Source organism: Ambystoma mexicanum, chromosome 1p (genome assembly GCF_040938575.1).
Source record: "Ambystoma mexicanum isolate Mex_15411 chromosome 1p, UKY_AmexF1_1, whole genome shotgun sequence".
NCBI lineage: Eukaryota > Metazoa > Chordata > Amphibia > Caudata > Ambystomatidae > Ambystoma > Ambystoma mexicanum.
The window spans coordinates 182,098,798-182,121,895 of record NC_090921.1 but is presented as its reverse complement, the minus strand read 5'-3'; the positions used below and the strand labels follow the sequence as shown (position 1 = coordinate 182,121,895).

The 23,098-nt window shown below is 47.9% G+C and overlaps 1 protein-coding gene across 1 annotated transcript in view; it reads left to right on the top strand.

Annotated features, from left to right (window-relative positions):
* Nucleotides 1-23,098, top strand: part of DNAH2 (dynein axonemal heavy chain 2) — a 3,498,763-nt gene that overhangs the window by 3,356,200 nt on the left and 119,465 nt on the right. The window contains exon 83 of the mRNA XM_069646273.1: nt 2,327-2,478. Within this exon, the coding sequence (XP_069502374.1) occupies nt 2,327-2,478 (152 nt within the window). The remainder of the gene's footprint in view (nt 1-2,326; nt 2,479-23,098) is intronic.

The window sequence follows — 23,098 nt, the reverse complement described above, 5'->3', positions numbered from 1 at the left end:
CTCTTTCTACTTCCATAAAAACGACTTCATATGTATGCTGTCTAAATGGAAAGTCTGTGTGAAATTGAATTGTGTCAGTCTCCTGCAAACTTATTGTTTTAAAATCTCCTTTTAAGGTAAGAGTTGGGTGAAAACAGATATGTCTTTATCTTCTTTGAATGCAGCCCCTCCCGCGCATGAGTTAGTAAATCACACGCACGTTAAAACACATTAAATCCTTGCACTCTTTCACTCGCGCATATTGGAAGCGAAAATTAACACGCACACGCACTGCTCCGCGCATATATGTTAATTTCAAAAACACGCGTTCAAAACTCAAAAAAAACCTTGCGCTATTTCTTTTCTTTACCCGCGCTTTTAACATGCGCACACGCTTTAATTTCTGCTCGCGCTCTTCTTTTAAAAATTATCTTGCGCAGAGTTCATTAGGACACGCGCACTGTCGCACACGCGCTTCCATGAACAACGCTGCTAAAGATGCGATGACTCGCGCTTCTGCTGTTGGAAATTTCACCATGTGCAAAAACAACACTGCAAACTTTTTGCGCACAGTTCTTTTTCCCTTCTTTATTAGTTCTCGCACCGCACAGTCATTAAACAGCATCAGCTCAATCGTATTCCTTAAGTACTGGCACTTGACAAATTACTTAATGAGCTAGCAGCTTGACTAATAACTTTTTACACGAATATATATATATATATATATATATATATATATATATATATATATATATATATATATATATATATATATATATACACAGATGCTAAAGTATTCTCTCTTTTCGCATCACAGTCATTCAACAAATGTCTTCTTATTTTCTTGTCTCAAGGTTTCTCTTTCACCAACGTTACTGTTACTTTAGATTGAAAATTCTTTGTGAAAATCTATGAACTTTAAAAAGAACAATCCCATCTGAAATCTTCAAGCTCACACTGTTACTGCAATTGGTTTTCTTACTTGTTTGATGGATTCTCTAAACTCTGGAAAGGCCTTACTTAAGGAGCTAAATAAATGTACAACAGCCACTGAATTACTATGGATGAAAGGCAGTTTAGAATCTTGCTCACCTACCAAGAAACCACCCCATTATCCTTCCCACCAATCAGACAAAGCAAACATATCATTGTTCCTTAAACCAATCAGATAAGGTTTCCTTCCCTCCATCTTGACTTGGGCAACCAACAATGTTTATACTTAAGGAAACAGCTTCCTATTCTGTGAATAACTACAGGCCCTTTCCTGCTCCTTTTCCTGCTACCAGCCCACCTACTCCAGCCAGCCCTGACAAGGGGTAAACACGGGGTGCGCATGGGGTTTGGGCAGGGGTAGCAGTGAAGGGGAAGGTGGAGTATGGGGGGCCAAATTAAAAAAGAAATCAGTGATATTTCGAAGAAATTACTTCAAAGTAATTACTTTCGTGGAAATGACATGGAACCGTTTTGAATTCTTTTTTGCATGACTATGTGCTGTATCTTCACTAAATTGTGATGGTGACACCCATCATTGTGGTAGCAAAAACAGGTCTAAATTCTTGCTTGTTGGTTGCTATTTCTAACTATAAAATACTCGTTTTCCATTCACCCTTACTTTTATAGCGACATCTTTGGTTAAGAGACAAGGCCAATGCATTAATTGTTACATTCATTTCTGCAATCTGGGAATTTATTTATTAGTAATCCATTTGGAGGGTTCAACAAACTCACTGACACTCTAGCTGCATTGCACCTAAAAGGGAAAAGATGCATTACTTCCAGAAAGTAGTTTCTAGCCCTAATGCGCCGGTGCAGTTCCTGGCTTTCACCTTCTACAGGACATTTCATAAACAGAAAGGCAGAACACTTGGCACTGTTTCTGGTCTGTTACATGTCATGAGAATTTAGTGGATATGTGCTTCTGGTAGACATGTATTTGCTAAGGGTAGAGACCAAGGCAAGGTTTGAAGTATTGTGTTTTTGTTCTGGCACAAGCATTCATGCAGCCTCACTAAAAGTGACATCATCAGCGCCACCCTCCAATCCTCCTCCTTGCAGTTGGGCCACATTTGCTGCATGTAGCGCCGATCTGGCCATCCCCTGATGTCCTGCTGCTGGATTAAACCACTGGGAGGAGCCACCTGACATGTATGCACTGTAGCACGGACACTACCGACTGTTTTCAGCCCCGACCCCTCCCCAATCCATCCTGTGTGATTGCCCAGCTATTCAATACCACAAGGCACCAGGAGGGCAAGTTCAAAATGAGCAACGTTTAAAGTCTCCTATTAGTAATTAATTGGGGTCGTTATGTGTCTCCTTACATGACTGATTTATCCCCTGGGCTTAGGTTCTGGAGCTGTCATGGGACGTGCGACAGAAGATCCCAGAGGAAATTGATTACGAGTCAACGAGAGTACTCCTGGCTGATGACCCTTCTCCGCTTAACGTAGTGCTTCTTCAGGAAATCCAGCGCTACAATTTGTTGATGGAGACTATGAGGTTTGTGCCATGATTACCTCCATTAACCAGTTAATGCATTTATTGAATTTTAGAAGCTATTTAACAAAAACAAGAGTGTTGAGTACATTAGTTGTAGTTCACCAGTAGCGTCCATGCGGTATATATGTGTTTCTCGGGCATGGCTTCCTCTGCTTGCAAAAATGTCAGGCCAAAACTGAAGGCTAGGAGAGGATTTTTCTTTGAATTGTTCCGATGGGAACTTCCCCCAAGTTCCACACATGCAGGTCGTGGTTTGTGCGCACTTATGATAGCGCATCCGTGTAGAGAAAATGCAATCCCTTTTCAGAGATATTTTACCCTCCGCCTCTGACGCTACGCATGTTGCCCAAAGTGGCAGCCACTGGTAGCTAGTCTAGGATCTGGGCTGATGCACTCTGCCTCAGGAGGCCTTTGTGATGATCCCGTAGGATGCCATCATCACGTTGTCCTTGTTCCACACATGCAGGCCATGGTGTGTGCACACTTATGATAACGCATCCGTGTAGAGAAGATACAATCCCCTTTCAGAGATATTTTACCCTATGCCTCTGACACTACGCATGTTGCCCAGGGTGGCAGCCACTGGTAGCTAGTCTAGGATCTGGGCTGATGCACTCTGCCTCAGGAGGCCTTTGTGATGATCCCGTAGGATGCCATCATCACGTTGTCCTTGTTCCACACATGCAGGCCATGGTGTGTGCACACTTATGATAACGCATCCGTGTAGAGAAAATGCAATCCCTTTTCAGAGATATTTTACCCTCGGCCTCTGACGCTACGCATGTTGCCCAGGGTGGCAGCCACTGGTAGCTAGTCTAGGATCTGGGCTGATGCACTGCCTCAGGAGGCCATTGTGATGATCCCGTAGGACGCCATCATCACGTTGTCCTTGTTCTACACATGCAGGCCGTGGTGTGTGCACACTTATGATAACGCATCCGTGTAGAGAAGATACAATCCCCTTTCAGAGATATTTTACCCTATGCCTCTGACGCTACGCATGTTGCCCAGAGTGGCAGCCACTGGTAGCTAGTCTAGGATCTGGGCTGATGCACTCTGCCCCATGAGGCCATTGTGATGATCCCGTAGGACGCCATCATCACGTTGTCCTTGTTCCACACATGCAGGCCGTGGTGTGTGCACACTTATGATAACGCATCCGTGTAGAGAAGATACAATCCCCTTTCAGAGATGTTTTACCCTATGCCTCTGACACTACGCATGTTGCCCAGGGTGGCAGCCACTGGTAGCTAGTCTAGGATCTGGGCTGATGCACTCTGCCTCAGGAGGCCACTGTGATCATCCCGCACGGACGCCATCATCATGTTATCCTCGTGTGGTGTTTGGATGGCTTACGTTCGGAATGAACAAACTGCAAGTGAACGGTTCCTCCTCGAGTTTCCCCTTGCCATTGCTTTATGTAAGGTTTTATTCTAGCTTGCATCCTTGTAGGGGTTTCCCTGTCACTTCATGTGGGCCCTCCCTTCTGGCTGTGAGCATTCGGAGCTGGCGAATATGAGAAGAATATTCCACTGTGACTTGTATTTAACTTTTCCTTCTCCTGCATGAGATCCTCTCTGATTGACAATCACAAGCTTAGATCATTCCCTGCAATGGCAGGAAACCGTGGAAACGTGTACCTCTAAGGGTAGACACGGTATAGAAAGGCTGGCAGTGGTTCACATCTTTTCCCCCTCCAGCCTGTGACTCTTATCAGATTAACTCGTTAGACAGAACTCCTACATCAGGAAATAATATGAGCTTTTGAACCCGAGAAGCAGACCCATTTTGACTCCACTGCTGACCCCCACCAGTAGATTCAGAACACATTACGAGTGTCTTCAGACACTATGCCACTGACGCCAACGCGTGCAACGGCCACTGCTTCTCCCTGGCCCCTAGATCCGGTGCAATGGTATGCTCCATTACACTCATTTCTCAGTCACGGCAACCAGCTGCAGCAGACTCTTCCCCACCCGTCAGTTGCCGCCCAATGCACATGAATGTGACTCGAGTCACACGTTTTCTTGTAAATGAGATGAGTCACTACAGCAGGTTTTGAAGTGCATCACTGCTACAGGACGCAGCCTGTGAGTCATCGTTCTTCTCATGCACAGCCACATCATTGAATATCACGCCTACTGGACCGTTTCTGTACTACTGAAGTGAGGATACAACGCAGGTTATTCTTTCAGCTCTTGCAGCCACAGAGGACAAGCTGTGGAGGAGGGGCACAGTACAGAAGAGTACATCATTTATGTTCCACTGGAGGCCACTGCTTTATTCTCTTGTGCCCCCACAGTGTGGTCTGGTTCCAACTTTGTAATAATCTGTATCGACTGTAAAGGAGATGTATTTCCTCACAATCTTGCATAGCATGTCATTAACTCAAAGCCACCCAATTATAAGAGCCTTGCCTTTGCAATACATACGGTGTGCTTTCAATTTTTTTATTTTGTTTTACGAGCCTTTGAGGGACTGTTGGTATCCGGCCCACATTGATTTGGTTGGAAAACTTCTCTGCCATGGAATGCTGTATTCCCAGGAAGTATTCAAGGAATGCGATGCTATTTGTGCTTGAGACTCCCTTATTCCACGGGTGAGCTGGTACAGTGGTGGTTATCTCCTGCTGGTGGCAGGAACCTCCCTCCCCCTCCTTTGTTATTGGGTTTACATGTGAGTCTACAATATCTTCTCTGCGTATACTTACAAAGCTCCATTTACAGGAGAGGTTTTTTTTTATTAACTCCAAACGTTCTATCTTTTGTTATCTGCCTCATATAATGGTTACAATAAGAACAGCAAAAACTGGGGAAATGACTCTGGTGCAGGCACTGCATTGGAACGTGGGCTTTATTGCGATCTCATTATGTGCCTCCTCTGTGGTCTTGTTTGCACCACACCCTTTCCAGAACTCAATAATCACCCCCACGCTTGATATAAAGGGGCGCCCTGGCCCTTTCTGAGCAGGGCACTTCTACTTCAGAAGCTTTCCCTCCGATTGAAGGCTAAAAACGGAGCCAGACACGATCATTACCATAGAGATAGGACTGGAGCAAGCAGAAGAGGATGGTTCTTATGCTAAAAAGAGGTTGGCGCTTACACTTCTGTTTACTCTTTGAACAATTTTGAATGAACTTTTCTGGTTGCTTCAAGAATTGTTTTGGTTCGGTTACATGGTGCCGTACCTGGCACTGCAATCCATAAACACAGGCGCTTAGGGGCGAGGGGACCCCCCCCCTCCTTAGCCCCATGTTGACTGCCATAAAGGAGGTACATGGGGGCTCGGCTTTGGCTCTGCGGTCCAGCTTGGCAGGGATCTGTCATACGAAAACACTACATCTCCCAGAATCCCTATGGCCAACACTCATGATAAATCATTCTGGAGGTTTGAACCTAAGTCAGGCTCCCGAGCCCCCTACTAGGACTCCATCTAGAAATGCAACAAAGATCCACAGGAATTGCCATCTGCATCTGGCACCGGTGTAGAAGCCATGGCTTTTTACTTTTATTAATTACTAAAATACAGGTAATTGCATCTCAGAAAGGTTGCCCTGTTAATCAGACCCCCTTTTCATAAACTCTGTGCCAAATGGAGAACATACACTTGTGTCCTGCTGCATCAGTCTCCTGGTCTGCAGCTCCTTCTATCCAGTGGCATGGAGTAGGTTCACAGCCCTCTTTGACATTTGCTGTGACATTTAAATCAGAACCTCTGTCCCCAAACCACCTAATTATGAGAGTTACTATCCTGGTGGCAGTTGTACATTTTAAATATAAACCATACCTGAGTTTAGGGTATAGTGGCTTGTATTTCTCATAATTATTCAAGCCAAATCTGATTGGTTTCATAGATGTGTCAGCACTGTGAGGCCAGGCGAAATTTGAACAGGCTGCATGTATACCGCTCACCCCCAGACTGGCTGTTTCTTCTCCACAAAGTATCAAAGAGAGGTGCTCTTACTCGGAGGTTGAGTAACACCTCTCTCCAGCAAGACAGCACCTCAGCAAGTAAACAGGAATCAAAGGGCACACCCTACACAAAAGGACTAGCCTCACACCAAATGGGCCTTTGATGCTTTGGTTTCTGAGAAGGGGGTGGAGTTAGTGTAACCAGAGGCAGCTCCATGCTGTCGGGGAAAGTGCCACTATCTTGTTTCTCTCTGTACCTCTCCTTCTTCATTGCCTCATTCACGTCCTCTAGCACAAAGCACTTTTGGTATGATGTCAGGAGGCAAAGACCACTTGTCGCAAGGACTCCTCAAATCAGGCTTGCTTTTGTCCAATCCCCTGTGGACTTCTGCCGATAAGGGAGGGAGTGCCCCACTCCTCCTTTGATTTCCCCTTTGGACTTCAAGAAGAACTGTTTGGACCCTTTTGGCAGAGCCGTTCTTTCCAGAGTCATCCAGTTTTGCGGTGAAGGCAGGTATTCCAAGGCAGAGGCAAGCTCTGCTGCCCAACCATCTCCATGGGACATTGGGGATGACCTGCTGTGGAGCAAGATCTGCCAGCTACACAGACACAGGACCTTCCTGAAGGTGAAGGATCCCTGCATATCTTTGCCTAGATTGAGACTCGCAACAACCTGAGAGCCAGATCATCCAGTATCCTTATTGTTTGTAACCAAACTGCTTGGAGTTGCCTTTCTAGCCTGTTCAACACATTCGGATCACCAAGACCCATCAATGCTTCTTTTGGCACACTCTTGATCTTTGTATCGCTCGCACAGCGCCAATAAGCCTGGTTCGGCACTGTTGAATTGCCAAGAACAGCGAGAAGGTATTATCGACTCTCATTTGGCACCATAGCCCAAATTTGGGTCCTAGAGACTGGTTAGGTCATTTGTGATCAATTTCTCTCGCACAAGACATATCCTTTTACAAACATTGTGGTTGTTGATTGTCTTTCACCCCTGTGTCATTAACCAGATTGAATCTTTCTTCCTCTTGCATATTCTTTGTTCTTTCCACATGGGTGGGTTTTGTGTAGTTGTTCTATTTAATTGTTTGTTGCTTATGGTAGTTAATGTATATATATTTTTATAGTACCTTGATTGGACATTCCCCTATTTTGGACTGTTGTACTTTGCTGTTCGGGTCCCTACTGTTTCCTATTAACACCCCTCTTGAGAATAAAGTCTGCCCTTGGCCCGTGTTACCACAAAAGGCAAAGGAAGTTTCACTCTTACCTGTGGCTGTTTTACCTTTATGATTGGGATCACTCTTGTTTTGTAGCAATGTGAGTTGGCAGTTTCACGACTACTCATCCTTATACTTCTGAGGGGCAGATGTCCTTTTGTCACAGCAGACTTCCATAGGATCTTTCGGAATAGGATAAGGTCCATATAAGAAAGATCTAACCAAGCATCAACATGTGAGGCAAAAGATGAGGCAAAGACAGGGAATGATAGATTTTTTAAAAAAATGTGTTTAACAAAACTGCTAATGAGGCTTTTTATACGTTCTAAAGAGTTCAATTGCATTACACAATAGCATAATTCAAGGGACAATTTTAAAAAGTTGCACAGTTTAAAAAAGCACAATTTAAAGGTATAAATAGCCAAATAAACTAGAATAAACACATTAATGTACCCTACATATGTTAAGCAGATTCTAGAACGTACTGTGGGTCAAGAAATTTAGCAGGATATGATGTCTAAGATTGATTTGCTACTGAGCCACAACTTTGTCATATGATACCGTAGCAAAGAGACATTTCCTCTGTGGAACATATGCCAGATCAGCTCAGGCCCAGAAGTGCTAATAGGTTATCCCATGGGCTTTAATGTAGGAATCTTGTTCAAGCTTACGCATTTGGTCATAATGGGTTTGGTTGTTTCAAGAATCGTGCCACAACATAAACTACAAGCTCTTGCATCAACATTTAAACCCATCCTATAACCCGTGGTTTGTAGGGTGTTCACTAAATTAAACTTAACACGTATATATTCATGCACGATCCAGTTATTGGGAAGTCAATTTAGCAAAGATGCACATAGAGTGCAGAGTTAAAAATTCACCAATATGAGATTTGAGTGGCAAGATCAATCTTAATATGTTCCCGATCCAATGCACAGATTATGGTTACATGTGATTATATGGAATCATAAAAGTACTAATCCAATTACAATGAATACCAAAATAACAAATTCCAAAATAACAAAATCCTTTTTCGTTGTTTTTTTTACCCCTTCTAAACCCCACTTTTTTTGTTCCTTATACTTTTCCCCCACCCCACAACCACTATTCGGACTCCCAAACCCATCTTTAGTTTTTCCCCAAATGTGTTATTTTGGAGTCAATTATTTTGGATTTGTTGTAATTGGATTCATTATTTTGTGATTCCACATAATCACTGCATACCCAAATTATGTTGTTAGACAGCATTTAAAATGTGTGAGAGTAATGTTACTTGGGCTGATAGCGTGTTTGGCACACCTAGGTTCTGATTTAGCAACTAGAGACTTTAACTGTGTGCCAACAAGACCCATATTATTGAGATAGCTGGATCGTAGAATAAATGTCAACCATGACTTTTAAGTGCTGTTCTGTAACTTCCAGTATAGTTGCATATGGTGTAGTTTTAGGTGGCTTGTAATAATGATGAGTTTCAGCTCAGTATATAAATACTCGCCAGGTAGGCTGCTAGGACAGTGTGTTGCCATCTTTAAAAATGTCACTTCTATTTTCTGGAGCCTGCAGTGTGTTTGGTTCCCCATATCTCACCGCCATAGAAGAGAATTGGATGCATTTTTTTATATACCTGGATTTCAATGATAGAATATGCAACTGAGGAGGCACACCTATCACAAGCACCTCAGCAGGGGCCTCGGATATGGCTACAGGGAGGTCAGGCAGGGAACTTGTATTCAGAATGTCTGTCCTTCATGTTTTAGCTTCTGTCACATCAAATCACTCCACTAACCCAACCCAGCAAGGAAGTATCTCCAGCCAATCCAGAAGAACCCCGCTCAGACCCACACACATGCAGCCTATCACCCTGAAAGCCCCTCCAGGGGAATTACTGAAGAACTTTAAATGCAGCTCCCAGGCTCAGTCAGTTTGTGGGAGTCAGAGGAGCAGGCAGTGAAGAGACTTGGAGAACAGCGGGTGGAGAAAGAGATGCCATTGTTGGAAGAGTGGAGTGTGGTGAATGGTGAGGATCTCAATGGGGAAAAGTTGATTGGATGTGGGGTTTTGAAGGAGGACATTGGAGAAGAATTTAGGGAGGAGGTTGGCAGAACATCAGTGGGTTTTGGAGGAGTATTTAATGAGGGTGTTGGAGGATAATTAAGGGAGGAGGTTGACAAAGCATCCTCTTCCATATTCTATGATGTTTGTAGGAGGAGGTTGGAGGAGAATGAATGGAGAAATAGGGCAGGACAACAGTGAAGACAGGAGGAGGCATCTTCTAAAAGGTGAAGCAGGAGAGGCTGGAGTGAACATCGGAGCAAGTGGTGGTAAAGGTCTGAAAAAGGGTACTTCCAAGAGTAAGAAAGTGGATATGGAAGATGACTCATGAAGTTGTGGATCCAGGACTGAGGAGTGTCCTGAGGAGAAGCCAGGAGACCTACCAGCACCTTGACAAGGGGTAGGCTGGGTTCTCAGACTAGGGCAAGAGTGGGGCCTGAAGTGAGTTTGCCGCAGACCTGATTGACCCACTCGAAGACTGCCTGGATAGTCACCTAGCTAGACTGGCCTTTGACAAAGATTGTACTCTTCCTGGAACGGGCATACGGATGAAGAAAAAGCAGGACTATGTGTGATAAGAGTTGTGAGAAGAACTAATAAAACTTCCATCAAAGATCCTCTGGTTTCCATGTCTATTTAATAATAATAATAATAATAATTAGGCATTTATATAGCGCTACGAACCCTCAGGTATCTGAGCGCTGCTTATTATTACCCACGGTGTGTGGTGCTCATTTATCGACCTCGGAAGGATGAAAGGCTGAGTTTGGCCCCGCCGGGATTCGAACCTGCGGTAACAGGCTCTGCACAGATGTCAAAGCGAGCGCTCTACTCGCTGTGCCACTTGACTATTTGTATAGCCACGATATATTGTGATATCCTGGCAGCACTTAATCTTCTGCTTGCAGAGCTTATTTCCAACTAATGTATGTAATACGTCCTTGCGTATGTTCTAACGACCAGATCCTCTCCCACAAAAGCTGCATGCCCATCTCTTGTCCTCAGATTGCTGTTTTTGACCTTCTTATCCAACCAGATGGTATACTTAACTTTCTAATGCTATAGTATTGCCAACTGTAAAAATGGATATATGGATTGTAACCCTTTCTGGTATGGCGCCATACCCAGTAAGCATAACTTTCTGCATGGTTTACTCCCACCCAAATTAGGAAGTATGGGCCTCATTACACGTTCGGCAGCGCAAGAAAAAACTGATGGTAATTCCGTTACTGCCACTTTTTTGGTTATAATGGAATTACCATTGTTTTTTTACCACACCGCTGAACTACAAGTTTGACTTTGAAGTGTAGGATTTTCCTCCAGCATCATGCTGGAGTAAATTTTGCCACTTCAAGGGCAATTTTCTGTAGAATTGCTGCGGCAGAATTAACACTTGCAGTAGTTCTGCCAAAATCCCCATAGTGTGCTTTGGATTAACACCGCCCTACACCACTTGTAATGCCATGGTAAACCAATGGGGTCAAGTGGCAGTAACTGATTTACTGCCATATTACCAGCAAACTCATAATGTGGCCATATATGTTTTTAACGATTATGGTTTTTTGAGATATTTTGTTAGAAACTTGGAAAATGAACATGTATTTTATTTTTGATGTTTTGTGTTTATAGTTTATTTAAAACGTTATCACTTTTTGTGACATGTAGTACAATTAATCAACAATCATTACCAAAATTCTATCAAATTTATCAATACAAAATTAAATTCTCCCAGTGTATTATGTATTACTATTAAAATATTAACTAGCACAGTAGTCATTGATGTTGAGTATCCACCATCAGTCTAGCCCATTGATGTTCAGGTTTCAGATCTTCCTTCATTACAAATTTCCCAAGCCAGGATTTCCTTAATATGATTGTCCTTGGACATACTAACCAATGCTTCAATTTTCCATTTGTTCCTTATCACATACTGGATAGCTCCTATTGTTCCCTCTTATAGTACCCCACCTTTGTTGGGTTCCCAACTGGTTAAAACGGAATCTCATATAAATGTGTTGGTATGTCGTACCTGGAAACCATGTCACATATGGTTGTACCTCTCTATTTTTCATTGGGAATGTGGCAAATTCATGGTTCTGTTTATATTCGGCAATCAGGTTAATGTCCTTTCCCCATTCTGATACTTTCATTTTTTCAAAGACTTTGTCCGGGTTTCCTATCATTGCCGAATTATCAGAGTCCATGCCAGCAAGGATTAACTCACAACCCTCAACAAAATTATTTAGGGTTTTGTCACTTGTTTGGACTAGCGCCAAACCCATATCCTCAAATAAAGAACCTGGCAGAGGTACCAATAATTTATAGTATAATCTTAATTTGGCAATATTGACATAGGTTTCCCTAGATATGAATCCAATTTCAAATGTTATTGTTACCAATGGTGTTGACAATGGCAACCCTAGTAACCTTTTCCAAAATGCCCCCTCCACTTTTTCCATGTTCCTCTCTATTGTTGAAAGCTCCATACCATATAATACTGCTGACATCACTCTAAGCATCAGCAGCGATGTATATTTGCAATACCTAAAGTACATTTTCAAAGATTGCACATATAATGATGATAGTTTTTCTCTTATTCTTGCTGTTAATTCTCCTTTTCTCCAGCATGGGGTCTGGCATGGATTCACATGCTCATGAATATTCCCCGTCGTCAGGCTGGGAATCCTAGGTAAAGAAAAAATCAGTATCAGTTTCATTTCTGATCTGTCTTTCGTAGTAGTAACCAATCACTGATCTCTGCGTCATACTGACCACAGCCAATGACTGCCCTCTACCTAAGCCCCGCCTCTGGCAGCCATCTTCAGATTTTTACCGCACGTTCAAGTGCTGGGAGTCCTCGTGCTTAGCTCTCGAGCTTTTACTGTGTGTTTCGCGCTTTTTCAGGTGAATTTTCACATTTTTTCGGTTAATCGAGCCTCAAGCTCCACCGTTTCTACTCCCGTTAACGGCTACCCGTTACGGGATTTTCCTACGCCCCTCAAGGGTGAAGATTTTGTCGAGTTTACACTTCGTGGAGGATTCCAGAAGATTCGCGGCCTACTTCGAGATGGCCCAGGACGCAAGTTCGTCGCTCGGACCCAAGCTGTTTCGCAGCTGCCCTGGATGCGGGCTGCAGAATGTGTTTAAGGAAGACGAACATTCGCGATGCCTCTACTGTCTTCATGGGGACAAGACTCATGTAGAGAAGGACTGCCAGTTCTGCAAGAACTTGTCGGAGCGGACCATGAGGGACCATCGATCCCGTCTCGCCAGCTGGTTGGAGAAGGGCTCAACGGGTGAGAAGAAGAAGAAAGGGTCCGAGCAGGCTTCTAAGTCCTGTGCGGGCGCCCCGGCGACGGGGGCCCAACACCAGGCCAAGCGCCGCGAGTCCGCTGGCTCCGGGAGCGCCGAAAGGTCAGGCTTTTCGGTCGCCAGGCAGGGCGCACCTTCCCCGGCACCGTCAACCACGAGCCAGCGCTCCGGTTCGGGGAAGAGGAAGTCCGAGACCCCGGGTAAGCTTCGGGAGAAGCCCCGTCCGATCTCGGAAGAGGGGGAGCGAGGCGTCGCCCCTCCCCCCGAAGGAGAAGGCCCGGGACGCACCTAAGGTGGTGAAGGCCCCTACCCAGCAGGCAAAGGCCTCTATCGAGGCGATCGCGGCGACTCTGGCCAAGCCGGCAGAGACCCCGCCATCGGAGACTGCTTCCGGGACTAGAGTTTCCCTGCCGCCAAGGAGGGAATCGTCTTTTCAGCCCATCGTCGTGGCCACCATGATGGAAGAAGCGAGGGGGGGCACGGTAGCCTCCTCAAGCTCGGAGTCAGCCTCGGAGGAGGAACTGACCGAGGCCGTGAGGAACCTCGAAGTCCAATTCGAGAAGGTTCGATCCCGTAAGGAAGATCCTCGGGAGATAACCGAGGAAGACGACGATGGCGAGGGAGAGCAGCCTTCCCTTCCGGCGCAGCCGGAACCTAGGCCTCAGGATGGCTGGGCGGCCATTTTGTCTGCGATCCAGTCCTTATGCTCTGAGATAAGGACTAGATTCCCACGGCCCAGGCCGGAGGACCCGCAACCTGGCCCGTCGGGAAGTCCTCAGAACAAACGACGGAGGACCCAACCCTCTCCTCCACTCGTCCCCGTAATGCCTACAGTTCCCTCCTCATCCTCCCACGAGTCGGGAGATGAAGGTGCGATGGGCTCGACGACGGGTTCTGAGGGCGACCACGACGGAACGGGTCTCCCGTCTACCGTCGCACGGGCCTCGCCCCCCGACGAGATTGGCTCATTCCACGCCATGATCGCCAGGGCATCCGATTTGTTCCAGCTCTGCCCGGAGGAGCAGAAAAAGGAAGGTTTCCTCTATCAGCGCCGGGAGGCCAAGAGGAAGACTGTCATCGCGGTGCCTCTAATCGATAACATCTGGGAGGAGGGCCTGTCGGTTCTCAAGAACCCCTCCACTGCACCAGCCAAACGGGACCGGTACAAGAAGAAGTACCGGGTCCCCGAAACCGCTCCCCTGGCCTCAGGGCCCAGCCAACGCCAGACTCGGTCGTCTCAGCGGCGGCGAAGAAGAAAGCGGCGGGGTCAGGAGCCTCGACGTCGAATTCCCCGCCGGACGGCGAGGGAAAGAAGTTGGACGCCATGGGGCGGCGGGTCATTTCGTCGGCGGCGACGACATCAAAGCGGCCAAAGCCCTGGCGATCGTGGCCCGTTACGACAGGGAGCTCTGGTTTAAGCTGGCCCCCATATTGGACTTCCTGCCGGACGAGAAGAGGTCCGAGGCCCTGGAAATACTTCAAGAAGGCGAGGTGGCGTCGGACCACGCCATAACGGTGGCAACCGATATTGCCGATACCGGGTTCCGCCAGCTGGGCAACGGTGTTTGCCTACGACGACGGGGTTGGCTCCGGGCGACCGACTTCCGTTAGGACGTCCAGACCAGGGTGTTGGACATGCCGTTCGACGGCAGCAACTTGTTTGGGAAGGCGGTGGACAAATCCCTCCAAGCCATAAAAACGGACACGGAGACGGCCCGCGCCCTAGGAGCCCTTCAGCAACGACGGCCCTTTCGGAGCTCCGGAGGCAGACAGGGTGCCTCCAAGGGATCCAGCAGTGGATCGTCGTCCTACCGCCAGGCGGCACGCTCCTCGTCTCAGGAGGCCTACAGGGATCGCGGCAAGCAGGGAGCGCCTCGCCGCCGTCGGCAAGGTGGCCAGGGCGGCAAGGCCACCACCTCCAAGCAGGACTGAACCGGCCGTGGTGGGAGGCCAGCTGACGAATTTCGTCGGCGTGTGGAAGTCCATCTCCACCGACCGTTGGGTGCTGGATACCCTGGCAAGAGGACACTCTATCGAATTCCTGAAGAAGTGCCCTCACGTTCCACCTGTGGCCAGGAAGGAAAATCACGTCCCGCAACTGCTGCTGGAAGTACGGGCGATGCTCAGGAAAGGCGCCATCGAGCTTGTCCCGAAGAGGCTCCGGGGTGTACTCAAGGTACTTCCTCGTCAGGAAGAAGACGGGCGGCTGGCACCCATCCTGGACCTTCGTCGTTTGAACAAATACATCAGGTCACAAAAGTTCAGGATGGTCACCCTCCAGCACGTACAGCTGGAGGAAGGCGACTTTCTATCGTCGTTGGACCTGGAGGATGCATACTTCCACGTTCCCATCCTCAAAAGTCACCGAAAGTTCCTCAGGTTCGTCGTCCAGGGACGCCACTACCAATTCAGAGCACTGCCGTTCGGATTGAAGTCGGCCCCCAGGGTCTTTACCAAGTGCCTAGCACCTGTGGCGGCGCAGCTGCGCCTGCAGGGGATTCACGTGTACCCCTACCTAGACGACTGGCTCATCCGCTCAAGGACGAGGGAACTCGCCGTCGAACACACTGCGAGGATCGTCCAGCTCCTCTGGGATTCGCCATAAACTACCCAAAGTCCCACCTGGTGCCGTCGCAGGTGGCCCTGTTTCTGGGAGCGAAGCTCGATACAGTGAGGCGCCTGGCGACCCCGTCGGAGGAACGGACGAAGACCATTCTAGGCAAAGTGCAGTGCCTGCTAGCCACGGACGTGGCCAGGGTGAGGTCCGTCAAGTCCCGCCTGGGGATGATGTCCTCTTGCATCTACCTGGTGCGCCTCTGCAGACTACGGATGCACCCTCTTCAAGAATTTCTCGACGCCCGTTGGATGCAGGCGACGGGTACCTTCGAAGACAGGGTCCCCCTCAACGAGGTGTTCCAGCGGGCGATTCAGTGGTGGGGCGTTCGAACGCACCTCACGGCGGGCAAGGACTTTCAGACGCCGGCGTACCAGGAGACTGTGACGACGGACGCCTCCCTGGAAGGTTGGGGCACCCACACCGGAGATCTCCACGCAAGAGGCCTCTGGCTCCCGGAGGAGAAGCTCCTGCACATCAACGTCCTGGAACTCCGAGCCGTGTTCTGGGCTCTCAAATCGTTCCTCCCGTCGCTCAAGGGCAAGGTGGTACAGATCTTCACGGACAACACCACGACAATGTTTTACATACGGAAGCAGGGAGGCACCAGATCCCCAGCCCTATCCAAGGAGGCACAGGATCTGTGGCACTGGGCGGTCGCCCAATGGATGTTCCTGGTTCCCTTCCACCTGGCAGGAGAAAGAAACACCATCGCCGACTCGCTCAGCAGGGAGCTGCGCACGTGTCACGAGTGGGAACTGCGCCAGGATCAGGTGAATCAACTCTTCCGACGATGGGGCAAACCCCAAATCAACCAGTTTGCAACAGCGATGAACTCGAAGTGCTAGAGGTTCGCCAGCAGGTTTCTCCAGCCGAGAAGCATGGGCGATGCGTTCTGGTTCCCCTGGGACGGCCTATACCTGTATGCGTTCCCTCCGTTGCTGCTTCGACTCATCAGCCAGCTCAAGAGGTCCCAGTGCAGGATGATCCTCGTCGCACCGGCGTGGCCGAGGCAGATCTGGTTCCCGAACCTTCTGGACTTGTCAACGTCCCCTCCCATCAAGCTGTCGGCGGACGCGGACCTTCTCTCCAGAGAAGGAGGCGCCATCTTCCACCACGACCCGGCGTCGCTGAACCTGCAGGCTTGGCTCCTGCAGCGCTAGAGTTTGGAGACTACGATATACCGGCCGATTGCAGAGAGGTTCTTGCAAAGGCCAGGGCGTCCTTGACTCTCAAATGCTACGGTCATAAGTGGAAGAGGTTCTCTATCTGGTGCCGAGCACAGAAGATCAACCCCCTACGGATTACGGCCCCTCAAGTGCTGCCGTACCTGCTATCGCTGGCAAAGGCTGGGCTAGCCCATTCCTCCATTAAGATTCATCTGGCGGCGATCTCCAGATATACCAGAACCACAGGACGGACGTCCCTCTGGTCCCATCGACTGGTAAAAGAGTTTATGAAAGGACTGTTCCGGTCGTTCCCGCCGGTGAAGGCCCCGGCCCCGGCGTGGGAACTTAACGTGGTGCTGACCAGGCTCATGGGGCCCTCATTCGAGCCGATGCACTCCGCACCGATGAAGTTTGTGTCGTGGAAGACTGCATTCCTGGTGGCCATTACCTCCGCACGACGAGTGGGAGAGATCCAGGCCCTATCCTGCAAAGCACCGTACTTGACTTTCCATGCCTCGAGGGTGGTGCTTAGGACGCACCCCTCCTTTATGCCCAAGGTGCCGTCGGACTTCCATCTTAACGAGCCCTTGGTGTTACCTGTTTTCTTCCCGTCTCCTTCGTCGCCGGCCGAGAGGACTTTGCACTCGCTGGATGTGGCTAGAGCGCTGAAGTTCTACGTGGACCGCACGAAGAGTTTCCGGAGGACATCACAGCTGTTCGTGAACTTTGGACCTGTGAATCAAGGGAAGGCTCAGCTCTCCGGCTGCATCATGCACTGCCACCGGTTGGCTAACCGACCGCTGCCAGGCCGTCCGAGTGCCCATTCGACCAGAGCGATCGCTGCTACTACGGCGTTCTTATCTGGTGTGCCCCTGCTGGACATCTGCAGGGCTCCTACGTGGAGGTCGACGCACACCTTCACGAGATTCTACTGCGTCGATCGGGATTCCAGGGAGGAGTCCAGGGTCGGCCAAGCAGTGCTGCGCAACCTGTTCGCTTAAGGTGAGCCTGGTGAGGAGGTAAGAGATGCCTAATGTTGAGTTTTTTGTATTGCTTAATGTTGAGCCTTTTGCCACCCCCCGTGGTTGTGCATGTGTGTACTGCTATTTATTCTTATATTCATGAGCATGTGAATCCATGCCAGACCCCATGCTGGAGAAGGAACAAGTTACTTACCTGTAACTGTTGTTCTCCAGCATGGGTCTGGCATGGATTCACATGTGAACCCTCCCGCCTACCCCTCTCTGGCTCTTCACTTAGTCATACTGCCACTTCACGTGCTACCAAATCTGAAGATGGCTGCCAGAGGCGGGGCTTAGGTAGAGGGCAGTCATTGGCTGTGGTCAGTATGACGCAGAGATCAGTGATTGGTTACTACTACGAAAGACAGATCAGAAACGAAACTGATACTGATTTTTTCTTTACCGAGGATTCCCAGCCTGACGACGGGGAATATTCATGAGCATGTGAATCCATGCCAGACCCATGCTGGAGAACAACAGTTACAGGTAAATAACTTGTTCCTTCTATCCTTACTAAACATAGGAAATCCAGGATAAATCAAATCACACACTTGATTGATTTTTCTTTCCTTCTAAGTACAATCCCACTGTCATTTTTGTCTACCCCTCGAGCTGACTGATATTGCTATCTTATTCACATTTAAGTGTACATCATTTTCCCATAAATACTCAATGTACTGTTGTTACATACCAAGAACGCTACTCGGGAACTTTGCTTCAAAGAAATCCTCTAGCGCAGTTATTTACTTAAAAAATTCTGTTGAATTTTAGCAGATTGTGTCAGCATGCCTAATCTGAAACCCTCCAGTGTGTGCTGTGATTGAAGAGCAAAAATGCCACTCACCGATCCTCACAGGGTTTGTCTGTGGTGCCTCGTTACCAAACATATTGTGGTGGATTGCGCCATGTTTCTGGTTGTGACACCAAAAGTCTTAAAGGAGAGATCCTCCAAATTGGCCGTAGGTTGCTCGTCTTGAAAGTCTCCAAGCACAACACTATCAAAGATCTGACCCGACAGAAAAAGCTTTGCAGCCAATAAATCACCAGAGAAGGAGAAAGAATGGTTGAAAAACCCTTTGAAAGCTCCCACTCGAGGAGCGATTCACGCCATTCTTCTTCTTCCTCGTCGAAGAAGAAAAAGAGAAGAAGGAAGCATTTGTCAACGGACTCATGCCCAGAGAGACAGGTACGGTTCCCATCTAAATCCACCTCAGCAGAGAATTGGGAAGAGTTTCGCATCAAAATGATGCAGGTCTTCGAGAAAGTGGGTCAGCCCGTTCTTTCTTCCTCCAGGAAGAAGACCATCAAGCCCACTGCAACCCACAAAGCCGGCAGGGTCTCGACTTGCCAACTACCTTGTACACTTAAACGCCAAAGATCGGTGAAATCCTCAATTCAAGGACTGTCGACACCACTGACTCCATTGGCGGCTGATGCGTTCTTCGATGTTCCATTGGAGCTATCAATGTCATTGAAGATTCCCTCGAAGACAGTCGACGATCCCTCGAGTAGATTCACTCCAAAATCAATTAGGGATTGTATGTCCTCTTTTCAGGGCATTTTTGATGAGGATGACGTCCCGGTTCCCTTTGGGTTTTTACCAATGGGCGTTCCTCGACATCCTGAGGAGTTTCAGGAAGAAGAAAAGAGGCTGTCTGATTTAGCCTTAGCCCTGTACGACGCAAGTGGCTTGGACAACTCCCCTGAGGTGGAATTCCCACAGGGTGACCCAAAGCCCTTCCTAATGTGGCGTACAGGGAAATGATGGCTAAGGTAACAGAAACCTTCGATTGGGGCCCCCACCCAGTGACATAACAGAATGTGACTTGACTGACAGATGGCAAGCTTCCAAGGCTGCAGCAAAGTTTTTTGTTGCGGCGATAAGGCAGCCTGCTCAACCTTCCACTCAATGGAAGGGCAAGCCATTTTGTTATTACAATTATGGACATAAAGGTAAACGGCCTGTCGCCCGTCAAGGTCAAAGACATTTGTCTGACCTTCTAGAGGTAGAGGAGGTAAGACACAGACTGCCTCTTTTCATGGACAGGGAGACCCTAAGAGAAACACAAACACCCCTACAGAACCCTTAACCCACTTACCTGCCCAACAGCAGCACAGCCTGCGGTCTGTCACACGTGCTGCCGCCTCAGCTTCTGCCTGCATACAGAATTTCAAAATGGCTGCCAGGGTTTTTATAGAGTCAGCCCAACCCTCCAAGCCTCCAATCTGAATACCGGGAAGTGAGAGAGACCAGACAAGTCTAACACTCGCACTCTTTAAGCTCACTGCTGCAGACTATCAGCCTTAATTCCAATCGGGTGTGTTGCTATATAAGTGGGGGAGTTGACAGGAACATGCGGCTCCTGTTAGGAGAAGGCTGGAAAAGAGAGATTGCTGCAGAGGAGCAGCACCAAAGAGAATTTGAAGACTGGAGACAGGAGTCTGCCAGAGAAAGAAGCTGCTGAAGGCGCAGCAGGAGAGAGGAAAGGGTGGTCCTCATAGAAGAGAAGAAAGTGGTGAGATTTGAAGGTGGGAGAAAATAGGTAAAGATGGCTGAAGCAAACCTAGGAGGGGCTTCTCAGCCAGTACACAAAATAGAGGGAAGAAAAGTCTGAGGCAAACCCGTGAGGGATTGTAGGCCAATATTGGAAGCAGAGGAAAGAAAGGCTAATGCAAACCCAGGAGGGGCTTGTAGGCCAATATTTGAAATAGAAGAAATAAGTAGTAAGGCAAACCCAGTATGGGTTTGTAAGCGAATACCCGAAATAGAGGGATGAGGTGGTAAGGCAAACCCAGGAGGGGCCTGTAAACTAGTAGTTGAAGTAGAGGACAGACGGGAGGAAGGAAAACCTGCAGTGGGTTCAAAGTTCATATTGGTAACAGAGGAAACCCGGGAAGAAGTACACCCAGGAGAGGGTTGTAAATCTGTAGTCGGAATAGAAGACATAAAGGGGGAGGGTAACCCCGGAGTGGAGTTAAAGAGGGAAGTAGGAACAATACAAGAGGAGGAAATAAAACTTGAAGTGGAGTTGAAGGAAGGAATCATATTAGAAGGTTGATGGGAGAAAGTAATACCCAAAGTGGAGTGGGAGACACTGACAAAAGGCCATAGTAGTAGTAAGAAGACATTGAGAAATCAGCAGGAGGAGGGCGTAGGCGAAAGTGAGGAAACTGAGTGTGATACAACTTCAGTTGACCAGAGTGTAGAAGATGATTTAATAATTAATGAGCTTTGGAAGAGAGTTTAGTAAAATACGGAAAGGAGAAGCAAGGAGCCAGAGACTGACTAGTCATTTGGAAGTAGGAGGTTCAAGAGGGCCAGGTCAAGCCCTAGGTAGGTTTACAAAGGGGAGGAGTTTCCAGCACTGGTCAGGGAGCATAGTGATAGCTCAGAGAGGTGGTGGAAAGAACCAAATCAAGAACAAAGGCTAGTGCAGAGTAGTGCTTTTGCCTCTCTCCTTGCAGACCCTAACAAGATCCCTTAACCATCCCTGGAGATCTGACAGAACATTAAGGACTGGTTTAGTTTTGGGGGACGGGACCTCAGAAAGCCTGCAACTAGGCTCAGAGGAGCTGAAGAAACGTTTGCAACATATTGGACTGGGGAGTCAGGGAACTTCTCTGAGACATTTGGAAACAGTAGCTGAGATCTGAAAGTTTCAACTCGCATCCTAACATTGAGAAAACCATTGGAAGAGACACTGAAGGAAGAAGACACCGTTATTTTATTATTTTCACAGGAAAAAGATCCTGTTTATATTTCAGTTGGCCCTCCCTTGTACACAATTCCTAATAATATTGGTTAACTTTGAGCACATAGTCTTGGCGTACCTCTTGGTTCTAAATGTCCAGTTTGTGACATACAGGAAAGGAAAAGGGGGTGGTACTCCCACTATTGTTTGGTTCCAAAGAAGGACGTAGGTCTGTGACCCAAGTTAGAGCTGAACAAGCACATGAGGAAAGACAAATTCAAGATGGTAACACTCTCGCCGATCCTCTAGCCCCTAAGAATTCAGGATTTGTTGTTTTCACTCGACTTACAGGACGCTTACTTCCATGTGCCGATCCATCAAAAGCACAAGAGTACCTGAGGTTTGTCATAGGCAACACTTACTACTAGTATAGAGTTTTGCCTTTTGGACTTACCTCTGCCTTGAGGGTCTTCATCAAGCTGTTGGCGGTGGTGGCAGCTAGTCTCAGGAAAGGAGGTATTCATGGGTTTTCCTACCTGGATGATTAACAAGAGCACATTCCACGTTTCAAGCTCTGGATCATCTCAATTGCACCTGCCACCTTCGCCAGAAGCTAAGCTTCTCTTCAATTTAAAGAAGTCTCACCTGACACCTTCTCAAATGCTCCAATTCCTGGAAGCGTTCCTGGATTCTTCCACAGGAAAGGCGTTTTCTCCTGAGGAGAGTGCTCTACACATCCTGCAGATGATTACCAAACATCCAGAATGCCCAATATCTGCCAGTCCTAGACTTTCTACAGTTGCTCGGCCTCATGTCATCCTGCCTTTTCCTGGTGCCAGAGGTTCGGTTGAGAATGAGATTGCTCCAATGGGCCCTCAGATTTCAATGGCCACAGTTCTCTGGCAGTATGACGGACTTGATTCAAGTCCCGAGCTCAGGATCTCCTGTGGTGGACTTGCACAGAGAATGTGATGACGGGAGAACCGTTTTGACAACCGTGGCCAGGGGCAACCATAGTGATGGATGCGCCTCTGAAAGACTGGGTACTCCCCTGAATGAGCTGATGGTATGATATGATATGGCATTTATAACGTGCGTGTACACAAGTGTTTCTGTGCGGGTTGTGGTCCCTGGCAGAGACCAAACTTCACATAAACCAATTGGAGTTGACGGCGATCAGGCTGGCGTTGATGGCCTTCCTGCCTTCCATACAGGGGAAGACTGTCCTCATCATGACGGACAACACAATGGCCATGCACTATATGTAAGAAACCTGAAAGCGTCTCACTCACTAGGCCCGGGGGATCTTTCATCCAGGTGGCCAGGACACGGCCATCACTATTGGATCCAGTTCCTTGGGGTGGACCAGTGCGGGAGGATCAACTGGATGGGTGTGTCTTCAGGGAGTGGAAGTGGGACACCGAAGGGTGGGACGCGATATCCCCTTTCCTGTAATACCTTTTCCCCATCCTACCAAGTAGGATACCGAGAAGCTGAACCCCGACCCCCTTTTCCGACAGAAACATTTTATCACAGACAGTTCATCGTGAGCAACAATGGACTAACACCAAAGCCGTATACCTAACATGTCCCATCACCTTAGTCAGGCAATTACTAATCA